The sequence below is a fragment of the Poecilia formosa genome, unplaced genomic scaffold (genome assembly GCF_000485575.1).
Source record: "Poecilia formosa unplaced genomic scaffold, Poecilia_formosa-5.1.2 Scaffold273, whole genome shotgun sequence".
Classification (NCBI taxonomy): domain Eukaryota; kingdom Metazoa; phylum Chordata; class Actinopteri; order Cyprinodontiformes; family Poeciliidae; genus Poecilia; species Poecilia formosa.
Window position 1 is genome coordinate 114,531 of NW_006800212.1, and position 24,420 is coordinate 138,950.

The following is a 24,420-nucleotide window of genomic DNA, read 5'->3' on the forward strand; positions in this document are numbered from 1 at the left end:
ACTTATTCACTGCTCCGAGGGTGTTCTCTCTGCATACTCTCCTAAAGCACGTTTGGTGATTATTTGATTATGAAATTAGTTTCAATAATCGATTCATCAAGATAAGTCTGATTAATTGTTTCAGCCTAAAGTAAATTAATCCTTACCTATCAATTGGAACAGTTTGCAGCTCTTTTTAAAACATATTTCTCAAGATGTTTGTCTTGTATGTATAATTTTGACATAACAAATCCTTAAAGTTGCACATAAAGTGGAAGAATAAAAAGAATAATGACCTGTTTTATTTTAGAAAACAAAATGTGAATAAGTTCTGGATTTTTTCTTTTTTCATCCATTGTTGGAATATTTCTAACCAGTGTGTGTTGTGTCTAGGTGTGTAAGGAGAGACAGGTAGTCAAACAGCAGTGCAACAGCACGCATGACCAGCTCTGTGAATGTGTACCTGGATACCATCTAGTGGTGGAATTCTGCATTGCACACAGTACCTGTCAGCCTGGGTACGGAGTCACAGTGTTGGGTAGGTCCTCTCTTCTTTGTTATGAAACAATGACGTTTTATTCAACTAGAAGAAATATGCTGTAGTAGTTTTCATGTCAAACCTTTCCAGATTTTGTCAAATTCCAACCGCAAACATGAGAGTGTTTTATTAGGGTTTTATGTGATGGGCAGTATTATGTAAAATCGACTTTTTTGAGCTTTATTACGTCATAATGTTATTCCCTCATCAAAAACTTATCTGGAGGGTTGCCTTGATTCTTTCATGCCTGTTTGAGAAATCCTTTAGTCTCCCGTGACAACCATTTCCCTGGTTGGATCTATCGCCGCCTTCGGACGCAGTTCCTCCTTGGAGCGGCAGTTCCCAAGCTTCCGCCTCACAGAGCCGCCCTTCCCCATGTCTGCCTCAACTCAGCTCCTCCAAACTAGCCGGCAGGGATTAGCAAACCCAATGGAACTGCACATCTGCTGAGCTCATTATATGAGCATCTTCTCATTGCATTGTTGCTAAAAACATTATCAAAGGGTTAATAGAGGAGTGCTGTTGTGATGACTTCCAGCACTCCTCCAGGAAGAGCTTGAGCTTTAGTAAATATTAAAGAGACATAGACCCAATTCCAAGGCATTAAATATTGCAGTTAAATTTATTGTAAGTCATATTTGATATATATGTATATATAGCATTTTTAAAACAACTGAAGTTAACAAGCTAACATTTTGCTATAAAATGGCACTGTGTGTCTGGAAAACATATAATACTGCCCCTTTAATAAGAAAGTAGTGCATACTTGTGAACTTGAAGGAAAAATAATAGATAGTTTATTGAACGGACACTGTTTTGACCTCCTCTCTTTCTTTCTGGATAACTGCTATCCTGAAAACACTTACATGTTATCCAGTTGGTCCATGAGACTACCAGTGTCCTCCGGGAAGTTAAGGGGTTTTAAGATAAAAACACATGGACAGGATTTTATTTCAGGGTAGTAGACTAAAGGGATCTGAATACAACACAACACAAGTTTCACGTGTTAGACATTTTAAACATCATAAATCATTTTCCTTCCAATTCCTTTAAGCACTCTACTTTATGTAGGTTTGTCACATAAGATTCCATTAAAATGCACAAAAGTTTACTTTAGCAGAGTTTTATGTTTTTTCTTCTTTCTTTTGCGAGACACTGTTTTAAACATTTCTCTGCTTATGTATGTATGTGTGTATGCGTGTATGTACGTATACATGTGTATTGGTGTGTGGATGTTCATGGAAGCTCGTCTTATCCATTAGTGTTTTCAGTAGAGAAAACTGTATTTTTCTCAGTTTCTGTTAATTTGCTGATATGGCAGAAGCTCTTGAAAGGATTCACATGCAGCATTTTTATCTCAGTCCTCTTACATAAGATGAACAAAAGCATGTCTTCAGCTGTTCCTTTTCCTCTAAGTCATCGCGTTAAATCTTTATCAGATGTATGCATCTCTTTTAAAAAAAACCCAGAGATACATTCTCAAAGACTGATTCTTTCTGAGAAATGCTTTCTGTGTTGTCCTACTTGCTCAATCTCAGAAATTTTTCATGGTCTATACAATCTCCTTAGGACTTTTTTTTTTTATCATATCTCTTTTTCACTGTACTTTTTGATGACAGAAAGAATGTATTTACGAATAACTTACTGAAAAAGCATGTTTTTTTAATATATTTTTGCAGGTGTTTTATGGGAGTGTGACATCTTTAGCTGCTTTTATGTTTGCTTCAACTTCTCTCTGCATGTCCTGGAAAATAAATGCTCCTGGAACCAAGTCAGATCATATTAGACCAAAGACCTTAATGTATAACAAACTGTTTCAGGTAGTGCTAATGCAAATGTTATATATTAATGCTTATAAATGGTGTACAATATGCTTAAATATCAAATAAATGGTAGGAAGACAGGGTTATTATTCTTCACAGTCAAAGATTGGATTCTAAAAGTCACTTAGGTTAATGCTAACAGGGCTTAAAGTGGGTACCAATAAATGTGTGATGTGTTTAATGTTTGTTGGTTAAATGAAGTTTGATTCAGCTTTACATCTAAAATGCACGTTCTTTCTCTGCATTCCTGAAATTAGCTTGCATAGATCAAATTTCCATTGGCTAATACCAGGAAGTAACATGAGTCAACTGAGATAATTTGGCTTCTTTATGAAATCAGAATGAGCCACAGCCTGATGAACAAAATGACTCATTGTGTCTGCACTGTAAGGATCATATAGAACGTAGCATAAAAGGAATAGGTTTAAGACTATTAAAAGGTTATTTCGTAAACATATTTTTCAGTATTTTTAAAATCTAATGCTTTAAAGACTGTAACCACTACATTAATTTGTGGTTAAACATTAAAACAGAACATTAAGTCACTGCGTCATACAACGAGCAGGCTGATTTCCTTCCGATATTTACCTCTAATGGTTTAAATCAGCTTAAAACCAAAATAATTTTGATAATCTTTGCTGAAATAGTACAGAAAAAAGTTTAGTCTTATTTAATTACAGAAAATGAGGAAAAGTTCTTTCTTTCCACATATTGTTAATATCAGGTTCAAACTGAATATACCCAAAGGGTAGATCCATGTTTAACCTTTTTGCAGCTTTAAGTTTGGTTTGAATCGATCACATGAAATTTTGCCCTCAACATTTAAATTGTTTTAGTTCCCAAGCCTGAATTTATTATTGCAATAAAACCGATGTACGTCTTTCAGTTAATAGTAATGGTTTTGTTTTGTATTTTTCCCGCCTTATTGTGTAACATGGGGTTTTAGTTTCATTTGTCAGAGGTGACTACGTCTGAAATATCTATATTGAATGTGATACTCGGCGTCTTGTTAAGTATTTATGAAGCATGATGAACATTTTCTTCCATTACATCTGCACTGGTTCCTCCTCAGCGCAGTGCTTAGTTATAATTAATGTAACGTGCTGTAGGTCTCTCCCAGCGGACCAGTTAATGTGCTCTCCAACAGTGCAATTGCTAGAATAAAAGTTATATCAACCTTTTTTTTTTACCCTGTCAGTTACAATGTTTGCTCAAGACATTAAGCACTCGTATAGCTTTTTGGGTCAAAACCTCTTTCAGTGTTATTTGACATGTCAGACAGCACGGTGGCATTTTTTTAAAGAGTCATAACACTGTCATCCACAGTGACAGATATGTTACAGCTGACTTCAAGCGGAAACTGGAAGCCGCCTGCTTAGCCTCAGTAAAGTGACACAGTTTCCACTGAATGTCTGAGACGTTCCTTCCTCTTTTATTTCATTGAAATTCGGTTCATGGTAGTTAACATATAATCTGTCCTGACGATTTATTTACTCAGAAGCTGAGAATCATTTAGAGTTTTTCCATTTGAACAGTAGAGGAGGGGAAAAAAATCACTACGTGACTAGAAATAAACAGTTTGGAAATTAAACCCATTATCCTACATAGGTTATTTGCTTATTGATAAAAGATGTCATGCTTAACGTATGCTAAACTTGGAATTTTAAAGTTAGATTGTACTTTATGTAGGTCTTTCACAATAAATCGCTATAAAGCACATAGTCTAAAACATTGTAGCTTAAGCTACCATTCAGCCCAGATTCTTTTTTGTGGCATATGGTACCAACACATGAAACTGGTGCAACACATTGTACATTTCCCAAAAACATGTTCTTATGATGTTGGAACATCTGATTCCTGGAGTGCTATGTTGCTCAGATATGAGACAGTGTTTCCCAATAAATCCACAGCAAACTTTTGAGTTGCTCCAAGTATAGCAGACAAGTGACACATTGAAGGATTCAAGGAATTATTGCACAGTGCTTCTAGTTGCGGTTCAGACTCTTAAACCACAAGTTTCTGTTTCAGTCCCAATAAATTACGTTCTGTTTATGACTGTGTTGTTTTTCCATTGGCCTCTTTCTTTTTGGCTTTGATTTTTACCACTAAGTGAAATTAAGACATTCAAGCTGAGTTTTATTCTCGTAGCCGATGTAACAGGTGGCAGTAAGCAATAAAGCATTACGTTATTTTACCAATGCAAAAGGTTTTTGGTTTTTATCAGTTAATTGATTAGTTGTCAGAAAACATGGATCACTTTTTTTTAAATTATTTTCACAAAATTATCAAAAGTAAATTCATTAAAGACAGAACCATTTAAATGTAGCAGCTACAAAAATGTCAACACCCATTGCTTCCAGGCCTTGTCTCTACAACATGGCGCACAGGTTTTGGGTTATTTTTTATCCCCCATTCGTCTTTACAGATTTTCTCAAGCTTAGTCATGTTGGAAAGGCAGCATCAGTAGACAGTAATCATATAGGACTTTGCAGAAATGTGGAATTAGATTTAAGTCCAGGTTGTGTCTGGACTACCAAAGGACATACGCAGACTGTTCCTGAACCCACTCTTTTGTTATGTTGGCTTTGTTAATCAGCTTGTTGTTATGCTGGAAGACAATTTGTAACCGTACCCTGACATACATGAGAAGTGAGTCAGATGAAATATGGAACAGCTGTGGCAAGAGATGAGACTACTTAACCTAGGAGCTGAACTGAAACTACAAACAACTGGAACCAAAAGAAGAAACAGGACTGAAAATAGTCTAAAATACAAGTATCCAAGAAACATAACTCAACATGAGGGGGGAAAAAAATGGATGTTTTTAGACAATAGCCTGTGCAATTCCACTCAAATAAATCTCTCGCTTTCAACACAGTCCGGGCTTTCTCCCTTTGTCTCAGATTGTCTCCAGTCGATTTTTAACTGAGCCAATCAGCAAACGGAAGAATAAGTTGTGAACAATGTTGATTTTCTGCACTGTTTTCGAATCTGAAGTTTTATCAATGGCAGTAGAGGAAGGGAGCGAGGCCATTCAGTCCTGAGTTGGTCACGCCGCTTCCACAAACAGCTGCCTCATTCGGTTCAGGGCTTCGGCGGAGGGTAGTTGTTTGGAGCACAGTCAGTTTCCGGTAAGCTTCCAGGCGTCGAGATGGCGCATTGCATACGTCAACGTTAGCAACTGGGGAAAATGTTAAACCTCAACACAGTCCACGCCTCCAGGAAGCTATCGTTTGTCAGCACCAGGAATCCCAGACCCTCTGTATGAATCAAATAGTGTAGGACAAGGAGCGGCTTTTTATCACGCTAGACAATAATGGGCACAGAGGCATAAATAGCAAACCTAAATTACTATAGAGAATCCAGAAAATAATCAGCTTAATAAACAATATAAAAGGAAACACAAGACAATAATAATCTAATCATAATATAGCAGAAATATATATATAAAAAAACAAACAATGAAAGCAGAACCAAAGAATAAACTATGAAATTAATGGAAAGAAATAAACTAACATGGCTACATCTAAGAAATAATACATTTTACGTCCGACATCAGTCGCTTAGATAGTTCTCATGTATTTACAAGAGAACATTGGAATTCTCCCAAAGTGACCGATGGGTTCTAAAACAGTGGAAGGTCAATGTGCTTCCTTACCGAAGACAACAGTGTTTTGGGAAACACTGAATTCTGGCAACTTTTTGGTATCACTTCCCAAAATGTGTGGTTTCACTAGAATCCGGTTTTGGAGGTCTGCAGGCGATTCCTTTGACTTCATTGTTTGCAGAAGCAGTGCAAGTCATGTTGAATAATCTCAAACTAGGACAAAAGGGTCCCAATAAAGTTTGCGTGTGATAGCATAAGGTGTAAGTATTTATTGATCTAATGTTTTCATTTTAACAATTTTACAAAATTTCTCTGGAAAAGCATCATTTCACTGGGTCATTATTTGGCATTTTATGCAGATTCTTTTTTTTTTTAAGTATTAGTTAAGCATATACATCTCAGAAGCAATTGTATATAGAAAACATAAAAGGGTTTTCAATACCTTTTTAGAGTTTATTCTAAAAAACACATCTATGAAGCATAAAAGAAAAATTTGACAAAAATTACATTTTTAGGAAAAACATGTCAATGTCAGCGTATATTTTAAATCATCTGTGTCATTCACAAGCCTGTACTGTACATGCTTTGTCATCATCAGTGCAGGAACTATTTTCCGTATGCATATCTGCAGGTGGTTTCTTGTTTTTGCGTAATAGTAAAAGCCAGAACACGCATGCCTTGTGAGCGGGAAACGAATGAAGATGTTACATCAGATAAGAGCGCGGTGCCTTCCCACGCACTTTCAACTCTTTGGTTAAAGTTTTAAAATAAAAAGAGGAAGTGATTAAACCACTATGTCTGTTATGTCAGGTAGTCATGTGATCTGCAGGGGAAAGTACCAGAATCTTAAGACCATTTATTGTAATATTACCAACCAGGAACCCCTCATTAGCACCTGTAATTGGAGTTTCAAGCAACAGATTTTCATTTTGCAAGATAGGAAAATGGCATTAGGACTGCATTGCATGAAATGTGGAAAAAAAAGAAAAGAAAAAAAAATAGATATCTAGTCGGCATCCCTTTCGTGATACTTTTTATGTAAAACCATGATGATCACGTGTCATGTTCTCAACGTGGTAATATAGAAACTGCTACTACAGATACATTACAAGTTATAGAAACTATGTGGGTGTGATGAGGAAGACATGTCTGAGTCATTTTCATACAGTTACCCGTGGCTTTGATTGATGGTCACATGTTTGCGGGCTTGGTTCCTAGAACTACGTCAGATTAATTGATCTTCACGAGGGAGGAGATTTTCACACACTGAAAACGGCGGCTATAGATGAAAGGTTACCTAGTAAGCTATTGAAACTGACTCAGCATCTTTTCAACTTCATTTGGCTCAGCTAAGTGCTCCGCAGGGCATTTTGTGTGAAACACCTGCAGTGGTGCGTTGCCCGTTGTTTCGACATAGGCAGGCACACACAGGCCACAAAAAGCAACCTTTTAAAAGAAAAGTAAAAAAAAAATACATTTCTTATGATTTGTTTTAATCTGGTCAATATTGCAGGATTTTAATGAAACGAACAGAGTGGACAGTTCTTTACAGAAAAAAAATCAGTAAATCACTGTTGATCCAAAATATTAAAATCCTGATTAACTCCTAACAACATAGGCAAATAATTAACATTTTTAGGAGGTGGATCACTTTGTTGTTTTTTTTTTTTTGTTTTTTGGCAATCTCTTTTCTTGCCTTTTCTTGACAACAAGAACAGGAGATGAGTCAGTAGTTTCTGTATTTAGCCGAGTGTAATCATTTGGGAGCCAGGGAGGCTTGGGTTCTTCTTACTACAAAACTACACAAAAGCACAAACATAGTTATTAAAAGAGAAATACTTCTTGTTGTGCCGTATTTACTCCACTCATGAATTGTGGCCAGGGGCAGAACAATATCATTTAGAGGGCCACACTTTGGAAACGCCTGATCTAACCTTGTCCATTGTGGCTCTGGTTGTATGATTCTGTTGCAGTCTGTAACAGATTTTCTTCTGGGATTGCTCCGCATTGCTTTGACCAACTTTGACCAGTTTCAACATTCTTTCTGAGAAAATATCGCCCGCAGGATGCTTCGTGACGCTAACGCCACTAAGTTGAATGGAGGGAGGGAGTGTTCAGATCGACGTACAGTGCTGGTTTTCTGTTACACTTAAGTTCAGTTTTGTTCTGATGAAGTGTCATATAAGGATTGGTAGGAAACTTGGTTTGACTGACACGTAGTGGTGGAGAAAACCTTTAATTTCCCCTTAGATTTTAGGGATGCCAGTATAAAACTGCAGGGCCACATTATTAAAGTTTTTTTTTTTGCATTTGAAAAAGACTGTACATTTGATAGATCTGTATGCCCAAGCCAATATAATGAAATTTTGTTGGCAACTGTATGTCCAGTGCAAAATTGCTGGTCATATTTCGCCTGCTTTCTCTTATGTGACAGAGCAGTGCCAAACTGCTGCGAGTTCTCTCTCCTCGCGCCGTATTTTTCTTCCACTTGCACAACTGTAAGCTACGTGATGACTGACTGCACACATGAAATCTCATTAACAGATGACAAGAATCGAGGTTGGAACATGAAAAAGCGTGAACAGGTCAAATGGGTGCCTTTTGAGGTTGCTCATTGTTTGTTAGGGAAAGAATCCATCCTGTCAGTTTGAAATCCAAACAATTATTTGTGGATGTCTTGCAGGTACGCCTGAAAGCGACACCGTGTGTGAACGCTGCCCGGATGGTTATTTCTCTGCTGGAGGCTCCTCCACGTGTCAGCCGCACAGACTCTGTGCTGATTACGGCATGAAGACTCTGCGATGGGGAACGTCCACTTCAGACAGCCTGTGTGGCTCTCCTGACATCAAGGACTGCTCCCAGCATCACACTCTGTGCCACAATGGTGAGAACATAGAGGCCACAACGGATGTGAAAAGCTTTAGAACGATTCCAGCAAGGGGTTAGTTTATATCCAGCACGTCCCTCCTTTACACATGCATATGTAGGAGCGCTTAGAGTAGACCTCAATTGTCAACAACCTAAAATCATTCCGAGCTGAGCTATTTCAGACTTGTGGTCAATTTCATTCCCCAAGGCGGGGGATTTCCTCAGTCCGGTTTCTCTTCCAGATTCCAGGCTTTCTTTGCTAATTCTTGCATGTCTGAAAACCAGCTCTAGAGAGACCCACAAAGGGTTGCAATGAATGTTTATGGCGCTCAATTCAGAATGACCCCATGATGGATCAATTACCCATTTAACTGTCACATCCTCAAACACAATAACAAAGGAAACTGACTCAAAATGAGACACAAAATGAGCTTTTGGGGCTTTGTTACTCAGACTACAGCTATCATGGATGCTTAAATATATTTCAAAAGGCAAAGCCTCAAATATGATACTGAATTCCTGCAGCTTTAGAAATCACTCACAAGTCCAGACCCCGGCACACTCCTGCACCGTATGGAGAATATTTGGAAGATCATTCACAAAACTCTCAGTCCTCAACCAGAATGATGCTTCCCTCAAACATTCATTCACCAGCTGTCTTCCTTTAAAGCACATAGCCACAAACTGTCTGCAGCTAATCCTGCATCGGTCGGGCAGTTTGAAGAAAAATGTGAAACTGAGATCAGTGGTGGTTCCCAAAGTTGTTAAGTTTTGAGGGATTTCAGGATGCCATGACTGAAAACCACACTTACATCATCAGGGGAGGAGAGAAGCGAGCCAAATGCCTTCTTCATATTACTGTAAAATCAACCGCTAGGTTTGCAAAAGAACATTTTTTATTTATTAATTTTTTTTGCTCACTCCGGAAACTTAATATTTGCAAATTGATCAGAAACCCACACATATGCACAGAAGCGCTTCATGACCTGCTCAAATTCATGAATCTAAGCAGAAAAATGTTTCCGGTTACTTTCAGCTCTGAATGTCATATGCAAATTGGGACTGTCCTCTGTGACAAGAACAGCTGCATTTTTATAATAGTCAAATTTAGTTGAACAAACCCTGCTGTTTGCAATTTTTAGTTTGCCTTTTAAGGTATTCTTTGTAGCCTCACACTTGCAGTTTTGTGCTGCTGGAACATTTTAGTTTCCCTCATTAGACACAAGACTGAGTGGTTTTTCCAAATGGTATGATGTGTTAAAAACACGTAAGAACACGAGCAGAGTAAAAAAAAAAGTCTAACGAAATCTATTATGTTCAGAGTCAGGATAATTATTCAAACTCCCCAAATTTTTGGTTTAAAGTAAATTACATTTTTTGAACATGTTTACTCTACCTGGAAGTAATATTTTAGAGGTATAGACTGGGGTGATGTCAAGAAGACCTTCCATAGTCAGCAGCCTTGAAGCTAATCCACAAAGATCCTATGTGCAAAAAGCTGGCCAGCCTTTTTTTTTTTTAAAAAAAAGGCTTCATTACTGATATCTCAATGAATTAAATCCCAGTGATTTATTTAACTGATATTTAGCTGAGTGCATGTCATTTTTAATGTGCCATTTCTAAAAATCAAATGTGAATAAAAGCAGGTAATATTTCAATATCAAATTTTGTAAGACGTCTAATTTCCTATCAGATCTAACTTTATGACTGAAAGAAATTTATTTCAAGTATAAATCTGTCAGGAATAATTTGTAGCTTAACAGTAATATGATTTTTGGTATTAAAAATGTATTTTGAAGAATACTTTCCCATTTCTCTTCATCCTTTTTTTTTTTTTTTTTTTTTTGAAGCACAGTTACTTAAAGCTCTGCTTAAATGCATTTGCTAAATGTATGGGACTTGCCATGGATTTGGCACATTTCTAATGAATTACAAATATAAATAAAAGGAAGACCACCTCCAAATATCCAGTAGCTATATGTCGTAATCCACGAATATTTTCTCTCCTATAATGCCTCCCAGATGCGACTCTGTGTGAAGAAGCAGTTTTCCAGTCTCTGGCGTCGCTGCGACTGTCCTCGGTGCCTCTGGAGAGAATCCTCGAGAATCTCCCTGGACAGAAGGTTGATCTCAAGAGCCTGGAGAGGCTGAAGAAGGCGTGCTCTCCTCAGCAGCAGGTCCTGCACCTGCTGAGGCTATGGAGAGAGCAGAACAAGGACAAGTTGTACGGCATCATACAAGGTATGGATTAGAAGCCTCGAAACATGTCTCATATCTAATCATTAACTTCCCTGGTGTAGAGATGGACAGATATCTTAAAATGACTGGTTGCTGTGGAATTCATATAATGTTTGTGGGGAAAAAAAATGGAATCCTGGTCATTGTTTTGGACCAGGATGGACCAGGATCGAAAACAGTGACCAGTGAAACGTTTTATTGACTATCAAGCCGCGTGGACAAGTTTAGACGAGGAGCAGCTTTGTTGCAACCACTGCTCAGTTCTGAAGATAATCATACATTTGCCTTTTTTGTGGGAAATATTTTCTTTTTCTTTCCGGTTTTTACCGAGCAGCTAGGAGAAATGTACGTTTCATGCCACAGAGAAACAGCAAGATGTGGTTTAGAAATGAAAAATCCTTAGATTGCCTCGATCAACTTAATAACTAAAGTATAAATAAAAAAAAAAACTCCTTTTTTTTAATATAAAGAATTAGAGAGAGGTGGTAATTAACCTTCAAGCAAGCTATGTAGCTAAATAAAAAAAAAAAAAAAAAAAACCAGGAAAGCCAAGAAAATATGGAAGTAGCTGCACACTTTTATTTCTGACTGCCACTTCTACATAATAACATTGTCCCTGCATTTTCCCCAGGCGTGAACCACTGTGAGCGTAAGGTCTCCCGCTGCAACGCTCTAAAGAACCTGACCGTAGACGACCTCATGAAAGTGACCAACAGCCTGCCGGGAGTAAAGGTCCAGGAGCAGGATGTGAAGGCCGTGGTCTCCACCTGCCTGCCCAGGCAGTACCTGCTGCAGATCCTCCACCTGTGGAAATCTGCAAACTACAACCTGGATCTAGCCAAAGGTCTGACTCGTAGCCTGAGGGTGCTGCGCAGCCAGGAAGCGCCGCGGTATCTCGTCAAAAGCCTGAAGAAAATCAGCCGCATCATAGGGACCACGTCAGCGCACAAGAAGTACGAGAAGATGTTCATGAGCATGTTTCAGGATGAGTCGTGCTTCAAAGCTCACAAGCAGCTAAACGAATGAAGTCGTGAGACGCGCAAACATGAAACTATGCAGCCGACAGCATTTCGAAAACACAAATGCGTTATCCGACTGAAAACACGTGAAAAGATACATACGAAGCAAAAGAACACAGCAGCCATTGGGCAGAGGAAAACGTCATTTGTGAGAGAACGGTGTTGGATGAGGAAATACCAAGCAAAGCACATTGAGTACAGAGGAATAAGGAAAGCATACAGAACGTATTTTGTTGCTCTACAAATAATCCCACAGGCAAATGTTGTCATCCAGGATCTAAAGTCTCAATGTGTGTAGGGATGAATCTAATTAGCCTGAAACAGGAAGAAAAGAACTCCCACAGCTAATGTGTTCTCACATCTGTTTCCTAGAAATATTTTCTTTTTTTTTTTTTAACCAGAGTCTGTTAAAAATTAAGATCTAGTTAAGATGTAAACAAGAGGCTGCTTCACAAAAAAACAAAACCAAAAAAAGGCTGAAGATTCTGATTTGTACTTATTAGAGCTTTCTCGCTGTTTGAGAGCAAGAATTTGATTTCATAATGAAATACATTTATTTTCCTCAGCTGTCCATTTTCATTTGTTCTGGAATGCTACACAGTAAAGCTGGTTTGTTTTACATTTCTTTTTTTTTTCTTTTTTTTGGTCAGTTATATGAATGTATAAAGGAGTGCAATTGAGTGTTTTCTTTATTTAAAGTGTAATTTTACTTTCTTAAAGTGTAAAAGCTTGTTTTTATTATTTTTTATCGTAAATACTGGATTCTGAAATGCTGCAAGTCCCTGAAGTGATATTTTTTTATATTTTGTTTTGTCACTTTTGTATTGGAAGTGGATGGTCTGTGTTGTATATATATATATACATATGCCTGCCTGTTTCTCTTTAAGCTTGTTTAACTAAGTTGTGAAGATTTGTAAAACTCTGACGACAGTCAGTTTGTAAAAAAGTCTTGTTTTATTATAAAAAAAAAGCATTGAACAGAAAAAAATGGCCTGTCTTTGCTTTTCTGTTATCAACGAAAATCCTGACCTAAAGTGATCTAATTCTTTACTTTCAGCTTCCGTTTTTCTCTTCAGACTGTCACATGTTTCAATCGCTCTATGGCCTGGATTTAGAAAAACTAACCTACATTGGTTACAAGAGAGAGAAGTGAAAGAACACATTTATGTGAAGCCAGAAGAACCTACCTGGAACAGAAGAGGTGGCTGAAGGTTTTGTCTTCCTAACATCTACAGCGACATTACAGTAATTAAATCCACCTTCCCACTCAGATCTAAAGAAACTCATAACCTTGAGACGTGTGACCAAAACCGTCTCAAGGTTTTGGTCACAATGTCAGCACAAGCTGACATTGTTGGAGATTTGTTAAGGTCGTCGATGTCAACGACACTAGCAGGGAATTGAATCGTTGTGTTTCAGCTCAGGACCCCCAAACTGACGGAGAGCCAAAGCCCCGACGACACTGCTCAGAGAAATGGGAGGGAAAACCTTGACAACACAATGTAACTCCAAGTCAATCACACCGCTGCTGGGTTCCTGTCAGGATCTTGTGTTGTTTTGTTCTGTGTTTTTCTTTTTCTTTTATTTTAGCTTCTTGTTTTGATTAGCTTAGCCTCGTTTCTGTTTCACTTTAGTTTGGTCCTTAGTTAGTAAATCTAGTTTATTATGTTTTAGTCCTTGTGTCTAGTTATTCTTTGTTGCCTTTAGTTCCCCTGTTGTGTCTCCCTCACTCCCTGTGCCGTGTTTTCGTTCTCTCCTCCGTCCATCGTCTTCATTTCCTTGCCTTCCTGGTTCCTGCTCTTTGTGTTTTTCTCTGACTGATTGTAAGTTTTGTTTCATCGTTGTTATTTTTTTCCATTATACCTTCTCTGCCTCTCTGCATATGAGTCCACTTAAAACACAACACTTCCATGTAGTGTGCAAGTGTCATTGCAGAAGATGTGATTAGGCCACATTTTCCAACATTCTTTGTGCTGCAAACATCACCCTGTGTCTCTCTCTCTCTCTTCCTCTTTTCTCCCCCTCCCAATACATCAGAGCTGATCAGATAAGAACTGAACCCACTATAAAGGGACCTGGGAAGAAAAAAAAAAGCCTTGTCTTTTAGAGTCAACTTCCAACAAAGACAGTTCCTCTCCTCTTTTGTTGTTTGGAAGAAGCACTGTTAAAACCTTCGAAGAGCACCCTGGAGAGGTTTTAAAGAAAGTCGTACGTGTGTCCAGCTATTTTTAAAGTTCTTACATCAGCCAGAGCTGAGATCCGGGAGACTCGCACCGTGTCCAGCTCACTGTAGAAGCCCCTGGAAGAGGAGCCTGAGTCTACAGAGCCAGTCGACGATTCTTCCAGCTGTTGATCCTTCTTTTGGACCGGTCCCTGGATATCATGTCTGAATCTGAGTGAACCTGATCAACTCTCAAAAATACGGTCAGAGCTTAAGTGATTTGCATCTTGTGCAGGGTTGAAAGAATCCTTCATTCTTGCACAGCTTCTCTTTCTCTTTTTCTCCTTCTCTTCCCCTTTTTCCCCACTATTATCCTCTTGCCATCACAAGTATTCATTTTGTTGTGCAGAGACCAAAGTCAAGATCCTTGGTATAGCTCTAAGTTATGCCTGAGGACACAGTCAAGTTGTATGACTCTTTGTTCCAAAGTGGTGGGCAGGTCTGAGACCCTCTCTCCTTTTGTTTATTCCTCCTCATGTCTCTCGTGTGACGCTGAGTTTAGTAGCATCGTGGCTCTGCTGACCTCTTTCTTTCCTTTTTTTTGTTAAATTAATCAATTTCTTTTGAAATTATTATTCAGCACTCTATTTCATTTTGTCATTCATTAATCTGATTTGATCCCCAGTTTTCTTTTCCATCAGAAAACTTTGCATTTTGATAGTGAGAGAGATAGTGTTAATAAATTCGCAGACTCAATAAGTGTGTCGGTGACCATTCCTTGTCTGAAGCGTTTCTTCTGTCCGGTGGTCTGAATTCATTCCTTCTCGACTTATGATTCCATTCAAATGAACAAACGTGAACATCCAAGATGACACATGAATGTGAGATGTGGCAAGAAGGTCTGCCATTTGTTTGTTTGTTTGTTTGTTTCTCCACTAGCCATTGCTGTAACAATGGCTACTCTTCCTGAGGTCCACATCATAAAAACATTTATTGCAAAATAGCAGCTACACACACTGTAACTCTGTAGAAAGATGAATTCATAAATGCACAATTATCAAACTTTAAATAATAAAATAATTAAGTTATCACTGAAACATAACGTATTTCATGATTATAACACTACATAGCAAAAGTAACTAAGCAAGGCTCTTTTAAAAGCTCTAGCATTTGTCACATTCACAGCAGATGAAGGGAGTGCGTTCCATGTCGTCGTTCCTCTAAAAATAACAGCCTTTCGTCCAGCATTCCTGTTACATGGTGGAAGAGTAAAACAAACTTTTAAAGCATGCCTTGTATTGAAATTGTGTAAAGTTTGGCTAATTAAACATTGATTATTTAAAACAATTGGTATCTCAGATACTACAATATTTCTAAAAAAGCCTAAGAGGGTAACTTCCACATGCTGTGTCAGCATGGAGAAAGCAGGAGAGATGGAGGTGGAAGTAGGAGAGCAACAACCCAGCAGCAGGACAGTTACTTCCTCCTTTATGCAAAGAAGAGCAGGAAAGAGCCCTGCAAAATGACCTCCAGCAGGAGGTCACTAATGTGCATGTTTCTGTTCAAAACGTATCGACTAAAACCCCCACAGAAGGGCTTGAGGCATCAACGATGAAATGGGAAGATTCTGATGACAAATTTATAATAAAAACTTTATGCGAATCAAATGCAAATACTTGGTGATGGACGTTACCATCCTGTAACATACCTGTTGAGATTTGGTGCCATTTAAATAAACCCAATTGAATTCAGTTAAATGAGTTCTAATTTTATGGTTTGACCAGCTAGCTTCTTTGTTGTCAGAGTGTTGATGGCATGGTTGTTTTATTAATGAAAGGGAAAGAGCCGATTCATTTCCTCTTCCAGTGTACTTTTTTTTTATCTCTTCAAAGAAGGATACTGGTCACTTACGGTCCACAGGGGAACCTCCTGTGCTTCTGGTGAAAGTGAAAGAAACACTGACAGGCCATGATCAACGGGAGATTTTCATTGAAGTAAAGCATTGCACCGACTTCTTGGAATGTAGAAGTTAACCGCATCCTTGGGGGGAAATTCGGAACAAGTATCTGCTCCAGCCCAGAAGAAGAACAAAGATATTCTGTTTATCTTGCACCATCTTTGTTCAGACACAAAGCACTAGCTGTCATTTAATTATATCCATATTGCGTCAGTGATACATCATCTAATTAAGTTCTGCTAATGTTCAAATGGATGTTTATGTGTATATCAGTAATTTCTTGTGAAAATCTTAATTATGAGAACAAAACAGGCTAAAGTAAAATAGGCAAAACCGAATCGATAATTTGGCAAGTAGGTAGAGGATGAGTTTACATTTGACTCTTCTAAGTGCTATTAGACACACAGTTCTAACATTTTTTCAGCTGAATCTGCAATGGAAGTTTCTGTTATTGTAAAAGGTGGATTTAAGACGTTTTAGTAAAGAAAGGGGTAAAAAAAAAAAATTCTTATACTGATTTTAATATAAAAATTTAATTTTGTGAAAAAATAATTGTCTTTTTATAATCAGAACATTTTAGGGAAAAAAACATAGCTAGGTAGTTAAGCATAGAATATCACAAAATGTCAAGCAAAGCATAAAATTAGTCTATTCAGCCAAATTGCACTGACACTGCATGTCAGTAGTATAGTGCTCTATGAATACAGGAACTGATGACACGTGTATGCGTCTGAGTCACCAGGGACTCACATACCCAAACTTTTCAAACTCAGCAAATTGTTCTACTATTCACACCTCTGAGTCACTGACGTGTTCTTCAAAGAAAAGCGGGAAATTATCAACCTCGTTTTCACCAGTGAGCAGAAAATTATTATTCAGGTTTTTCAAATGTTACAAAGTGGAGTAAAATTACACGTAGTCATGCAGATGTCAGAGAAGAGACATTTCCTGAAAGCTGGGGAAGCAGGAGTTTTACAAGTTGTGCAAAAAAGTATATTTGCTTGAAAACTTTTGCTACGTCTTTAAGCAACTTCAGCAACTTGCAAACCATGCGTTGGAAAAAAAAATGTCTTTGCAGTTATTGAATTTAAAGAGCGGTGTTCATTTTTACTTCATGTAATTCAAATGTCAGTCAATTCATATTATGTAATGAGACACTTTCACCTTTTGTTTTAAGGAAGTGACCAGCACACTGAGAAGAGCTAGATAAATGGAAATGTGAATTAATCAGATAAAAAAATAATAATTTCTGCCTAGGTTTATTTAGCAGGTAGTTCAGCGTGCATCGGCTTGTAGCCAAGCTAATTTAATTTAAGTCTGAGTCTTTGACACCACCACCACACTGATTGTCATTATATTTTATTTACTTTCCTCATTTTCATGAACATGGGAGAAACATGTTTTCACTAGAACTACAGCATGATTCAATGCTACATGCCATCAAAATGAAAGAAAATCAGCTTTTTTAAAATGATTTTCTGCTACTTAGTCACACGTAGCAGTCGTGGCTGACAAGCGTATCTTAGCAACCTGATTTACATCTCTGTGCGTGTGTGCATCACATGGAACCCGATTGACCTTTCAACGTAAGTCAATCAAAAGATTACACCACAGACAAACCACCTACGCAATAACTTCCTTATAAAAAGTCACTCAATCTGCTCCCGATGTCAAATCCACTTTAAAGAAGTGAAGACATCATGAGCATGGTGAGTGTCTGAATAATAGCTTTAATAATGAATGAAACTCAAATATGTTTTACTTGAACTGATGCCAAAGTAGAGATTTTTTTTTCCAAACCTTAACAAACATGACAGAGCATTTTAAATGAAAAAGGGCTGGTTACTCATGTGTTTATTTAACTGATTGAGAGAGACAGCATGTATTTTTCAAAAAAAATCTCAAAATTATGTTTTAGAGGATGGCTGTGAGACCTGCAGTAAGCTATGTTTAGAAGAAAATGACATTACCAGGGACCAAAATGAACAGGATGAGAAATGAGTGTGTCATTTCTCACCCTTTAATAATTCTCTCCTCAGCTCTACCTGTCGGTCCTGCTCCTGTTCCCTGGCATTCTCTTGTGCGCCGCAGAGGATCCCACCTACGAACACCAAGACCGGACAACAGGTGAAATTCTCCAGTGCAAACAGTGCAAACCGGGAACTTACCGCACCGCTCACTGCACTGCCACCAAGGAAACGAAGTGCGTACCCTGTCCGAGTGACCACTACACGGAGCTGTGGAACTACCTCAACAGGTGTCTGTACTGCAACAACTTCTGCTCACAGAACCAGGAGGTGGAGATTGAGTGCTCTGCAACCAACAACAGAGTCTGTCGTTGCAAAGCAGGGTTTTACATGATGGAGGACTTCTGTGTCAGACACACAGAATGTGGCCCTGGACATGGAGTTCAGGCTATAGGTAACGCCAGCTTTATTACACATAGTCAGGTGTTAATATGAACAATTAGATTATTTCCCAATTCAATGTAATGACACTTTTTTTTTCTGTCGTAGGTACACCAAAAAACGACACCGTGTGTGAAAAATGTCCCAAAGGGAATTTTTCCAGCTCATCTTCTGCCTCGGATCAGTGTGTAAAACATCAGGTCTGCTCAGGGGAAAACGTCATGCTCCTCCAAGGCTCAGCGTTCCACGACACAGTTTGTGGCACCTGTGAAAGTCTCGCAAACGGAGGTAAGGACCTCGAGTCTGGAATGTCATATGACTCAAAACTCTAATGAAATTCACAGAGTGGGTTAGTAAGTTTTGGTAAGGCGAGACATTTAGACTTTAATCGAAACATCTGGTATTCTCATCCACAGGTGATGACCTCAGAGCAGTCCTGTCTGCATCACTCACTGGGAGCAGGATACCAAGAAGAGATTTAAAAAGACTTATTCACAAGTAAGATCACACTTAAACTTTTCTGCTATGACATTTTTCATCTATTATTTGCTCTTTTCTTTAAAGCTTAAATCACCTTTTTTCCCCCCCTACAACAGGATCATTCATAAGGATCAAGAGGATGATTTCACCGGAGACTCAGCTCTACCAAAGCAGAGAGGCCCTCTTGTAGATGTGATCAGAGTGTGGCTGGCCCAGGCTACTTCAGAGCAGCTCAAACAGCTGGCTAAAACCATGAGGAATTCCCAGTTTAGCTCCATAGGAACTAAACTAGAAAGCATCTTTGATGAAATTAAGCAGCGGAATCCTACCTGCAGTTTATAAAACCCATGTGGGGAGCCTGTGCTGAACTTAAACATCCTTTCTCGTAGTGTGCGTTTACTGAACATATTTTTTTTACAGAACTCTTTTAATTTTGCAATCATGTGCAGCATTATTGGGAGCAACAGAGGTTATCAGTATTACTAAATGTTCTTCATGTCTCTATAGGCTGGAAAAAAAACTGTTCATTCTTTGTTTTTGTTTCCTGTATGATGGGCCAGGTTGCCATTCATAGTAGCGTAATGACGTTTTTTGAATATCCCGGTGAAGTACTGAACTATATTTGTGTCAAAAATAAGCTTTAGAATGTTGTGAAAGGAATGTAAAATGTTTTGTAAATTACATGAAGTCAAACTGAATTTATAAACTGTTCTCGTACGGCAACAAAAATAAAGTTGAAGTTGTTTTAAGTAACTCAGGAAAGTCCTTATGTTCTTAATAATGTTTAATGAAACATAACTTTCAACAAGACTTCCTAATCAAGTTTATGCACATCTCAAAATATTAACTTTCCTTTACACAAGAAGAAATTTGACCTTTTGGGAGTTTGACTCAATGGATAACAGGAAAACACCCACCTATTCAGATGAGTTCCTTATTTGACTATCTGATCGCAGAACTTCCACCATCAAAACTCAGCAACAGAAGTGAAAACATAATGAGTCAGATAGTTATGTACATTAGGGCTTTAGGAATGAATGAAACTGTATCTATTCATATTTCAATTCACAATCTAACGGTGTTTCTGTTTTGAACCCGAATTAGATTTGTAATGACTTTTTACTATCTATGGAGTTATTTGCATTTTTCAACAATGAGCATCAGTCAGGATAGAAGCTACATGACAGGTTTGATCAAATCACAGGAAGCTCACCATTTCCCTATAAAGATATCAGTTTTTATTCAGATAAAATTTATCAATGTTGTGTCAGTGGAATGAAATTATGAAATTATTCTAAACACATTTCTTATTTTCATTCAAATGTCCTACCTGATTATCCATGCAGGGTGTTTTCTGTCTCCAGTGGTCATTATAGGGATGCACGCTGTTTGTCTGTTAGCAGAAACAGCCATGAAGCTAAGAGAAACCTAAATTAATCTAAAATATGAAATGTAGGAGGACACAGGAGTACTCAGAGAAAAAACAGACACAGGAAGAATGTGCATACTCCATACATAAAGGCCCTGGCCTGAATTTAAAAGTCAGAACCTTGTTGCTGCAGGGGAACTGAGCATTTAGCTGCAACACAATGCAGCCCATTTCTTTTTCACAGATGAAGAAAAAAAAGATCAACTCAAGCTTAGTTCCAACTTGGTGCAGATATTTCCATGACGTGATACATTGACAATAAAACAAGTCATGAGTAGTTCCAAAATGTTCACTTTTATGTAATAAAAATAAGATATGCAGGAGTTAAATACCTTTACTTGTTGAAGTTGACATGATTTCCCCATTTATATCCATAAAGAGGAATAAGACATCCATTCATCCCTGCTTAACCTTACAGGACTGCTGGTGTCCATATATCCAGTGGCAGAATAAAAAAAATACTGAACTATAATTTGTATAATAGTTGTTGGGAAATGTAGTGAAAGAAATGTCTGAAACGTTAAACAGCTCACGTAAAGCACCGACATCAAGTTAACGTTGTTTTCACCAACTCAGCTCTTATGTAATTGTAATATGTGGACACAAGATGGCGCTGTTTCACTTCTCTAGAGGTACCGGAAGTATATGCTTCGAGAATTTGGTATGTTCATCATTCACCAATCATTGTAAAAGTTGAATGCCAGGTTTGGTTTGATCCAGGAAAATCAACAATTTAAATGAAGGCATCATAATTTTAAAACTTTTTCAGCGGGATTTTGGTAGACATGATTTCTGCTCCAGTCCAGTTTCCTACTCTTAGATGCGTCCAAAAAACAGAAAGCCATGCAGTGTTTGTGAAAGTCTATGTTTTCTCCGAACCCTACTCAAAAGGATTTACCTAAACTAGAGTAATGCAGATGATAAAATATTATCCCAAATGTCATTCACGCCAATAAGACTATACAACTTCGTCATCAATCCAGGGAAAATAGATATTGATCTAAATAGTTTTGTCAGCCTAATTGTGACATGCGAGATAAAACTTGTATTTTTGTTTTTGTTTTTGGAAGGTGTGTGTTGTGTTATATCTGACCTAAAACTAACTCAACCAACGAGCAACAGGGCATCATAAAGTCAAAACATGGTCATAGTGTGAGGATTTGGGACTGATCTGTTTCCTCAACACATGGACAACTGAGTTTTTTCTAGGACATTTTTGACTTTGTAAACTCAGAAATTTCTTTTTCTCTTTCTTTTTTTTCTTTTTTTTTTTTTTTAGAAAATTTCTAAGATAATCTCAAAATTTTAGGGGGTTTTTTCAGAGTAAATTTCCTCCTTTTTATTCTACAATGGCTGTGATTAACCGTAGTAGAGGACCCTATGTTTCTTTACTTTTGGAATATACAATAATTTCCTAAATAATATTTTAAGGATTTACTGTCAATTTCTATTCCTATGTCTTGGGGTCAGTAAGCTTACATAACCGCTAGGAGTCACTGTTTCACAGAATCCACCTATGTAGACGTCTCATTAATAACAGTCTGTCACCACCATCTTCGACGCCCCCTTCTGCCACGCCATGACGCCCCAGCATCGCATCGGCTCCCGGCTGTGGCATCACCGAGCGGGGAGGGGCTCCGTTCAATACTACTGGTTTGCACTGTAATACCGACGGCTTTCCGATAGGGCCACGGAGGAAAAGATGTTTCAGAACAGTGGTCCTTTCATGCACCCGAAGCTCCGGGCTTTGATTTGATTTAAACAATACCTCATTTTGTTTTTGTTTTTTTCCGCCTTTGTTCATATTATAAGACCTCGGAACGGAGGGAATTTTACTCACCGAGAGGAGATGCGTCCACCAAAACGCGGATACATTGTCCGGACAGGAGCGGAGGAGAGGAGCATGTAACTGGGAGAACCGCACTACCACCACCTGACACTTCTCTTCCCCTCTCCTCATTATTCCCCTCCAAATTAAGGGCTTCTCCATGTGTTGACTCAGTTCTCGGCGCTGTTTGGGAATATCTCTCTCCAGAAAAAATGAGTGAAGAATCGTCTGATGTTCCTAAAGAGCTTCTGGGTAAGAACAGGCAGTGATTTGTAACCACGAGTCTCTCCTGCAAACAATTACTGATCCCGCTGCTTTATCCCACTCTGATCATTCGCTCCATGTGTGTTTAGAGTGAGTGGCCATTCATTATGTTCTTTAAAGTTGCGCTATTATCTTCTTGAATGTGCAACACTTTTCCTCCACTGACAACTGTTTCCTTCTTATTATTGTAGGGTTTGCAAACCATTATCCTTCTAAATATATGCAATTTATGCAGAGTTTATCATGTGAAGGTGGTCCAGCTGCACTGAACCTTCAAGCTGTTTATCCATGGAGCTTTGCCACAGAACGCTCACAATGTGGACTATGTTAGGAGGAAAAGCCAAATAGTTAAGATGTGAGTGGTCTGTCTGTCTGTCTGTCTGGGCTGTGCACATTACTCACAGGATCATTTTCCTTATATAGAAAGTCTGGGCCAATCTCCCATCTCTGTCCTGGAGTTTTACCATTCATAGCAGCCTCATTATTTCTGCTTTCTTGTGCTTCACTTATGTGTCTTTATTATAATCTCTGTGTCCTGTAGCTCTTTGGCTGTAGATCAAGGTTTCTTTGTTTGGGAGAGTAAATTCAGTGTCTGACACCTCGGTGTAATATTGAGCTGTTTCTCAGAGTTCATTTCTTACAAGCCCGAGATGCTTTTGGCCTATTTCATAGTCGTGAAAACCCTTAGGCGGTGTAGAATATCATTAAGATTTCTTTCTTTCTCACTGCTATATGTTCTGTTGGTTTAACTCCCCCAAACTGACAGCTGAGCCAAAGTTACGCAACAACTGCCATGATAATAATAATTAAAAAAAAAACCCTGCAGAAAGAAAGACCAAGGATAAAAGAAGAATTCAGAATGATCTTTAAATCTGAGCATTGAGAATCTAAGGATGTCGTCTTCTCCTCAGGTTTCCCTCTTGACTAAGACAGAAACTACAACTGGACATTATATTAAAATGACAATTTCAGAGTGCGGTGGCACAATTGTAATGTAAGTAATGGGCAGCAAAAATCTGCATGCAAATAAGAAAACATGTTTAATAGGCCATCGTTGCCCCTGATGATCAAACCTCTCATAGACGTTAGAAATTGAAATATTAAAGCTACAAAGAAATCACAACGAGATGAAGGAAAGAGAAAAGTGAAGAAAATCAGCTTATTTGCAATAATATCACAATTGCATGGAGTTGAGGGAAAAACAAAGCAGAGGAACTTTAAATTTCTGACACAAAGGGAAGCTATACTTCTGCTGGATGTTTTGACTACAGAAGGGTGCCATTCATCCAGTGTCTGCCGTGTGATTGGCAATAGAACACAGGTGTACGTAATAAAAAGGCAGGTGAGTGACTGGATCAAATTCGTCAAACATTTGAAGTAATCAACTTCTTTGCACCTAATATTTGCAACTTCGACTTTTATCATTGGAATTTCTTGAAACTCTTGTTGATTTATTTACTCCATTCTTTACTTGTTCCGTAAGAAATCTAGCAAGTCATGACTCTCAAGTCATGAGGTGTTGTCTGGAGCAGTAGACCAGTCATTGTTTACTGCCATGCTGCCTGTGATTTAGCATCATGCATTATCCCTCTTGGTATGCATCCCAAAGAAGAAAAGTCTTCACGATGTCGTTGACTGAACTAAATTGATGATTTCAGCTTAGTTACACCAGAACTTTCTATATCCTCTTGCACGTCTTTCATAACTAGTTCTTACGCCTACTAACTTTTATCTTAAAGCTTTCAGAATAAACATATTTTCATTTCTCTGGGACTCAATTTTTAGTAGAGAAGAGATCGGCAGAGCTGATTAGATGTACAA

General features: G+C 38.2%; 2 protein-coding genes across 2 annotated transcripts in view; both read left to right on the plus strand.

Moving 5' to 3' along the window:
• Window positions 1-13,110, plus strand: part of LOC103151163 (tumor necrosis factor receptor superfamily member 11B-like) — a 28,133-nt gene extending 15,023 nt beyond the window's left edge. Inside the window, exons 3-6 of the mRNA XM_007571054.2 lie at window positions 373-517; window positions 8,631-8,831; window positions 10,838-11,056; window positions 11,685-13,110. Coding sequence (XP_007571116.1) covers window positions 373-517; window positions 8,631-8,831; window positions 10,838-11,056; window positions 11,685-12,079 — 960 coding nt within the window. The 3' untranslated portion in view covers window positions 12,080-13,110. The remainder of the gene's footprint in view (window positions 1-372; window positions 518-8,630; window positions 8,832-10,837; window positions 11,057-11,684) is intronic.
• A 3,797-nt stretch (window positions 13,111-16,907) lies between these two features.
• Window positions 16,908-19,831, plus strand: LOC103151200 (tumor necrosis factor receptor superfamily member 6B-like). The gene is made up of 5 exons (XM_007571122.2): window positions 16,908-17,899; window positions 18,230-18,611; window positions 18,707-18,886; window positions 19,015-19,096; window positions 19,195-19,831. Exons 1-5 carry the CDS (start codon window positions 17,891-17,893, stop codon window positions 19,418-19,420), a joined length of 879 nt encoding a protein of 292 aa, XP_007571184.1. The 5' UTR covers window positions 16,908-17,890; the 3' UTR covers window positions 19,421-19,831.
• The last annotated feature ends 4,589 nt before the right edge of the window (window positions 19,832-24,420 follow it).

Coding starts and splice junctions, on each gene's coding strand:
- LOC103151200 (XM_007571122.2), top strand. Junction 18,612..18,706: donor ACATGGAGTTCAGGCTATAG/GTAACGCCAGCT, acceptor TTTCTGTCGTAG/GTACACCAAAAAACGACACC. Junction 19,097..19,194: donor TTAAAAAGACTTATTCACAA/GTAAGATCACAC, acceptor CCCCTACAACAG/GATCATTCATAAGGATCAAG.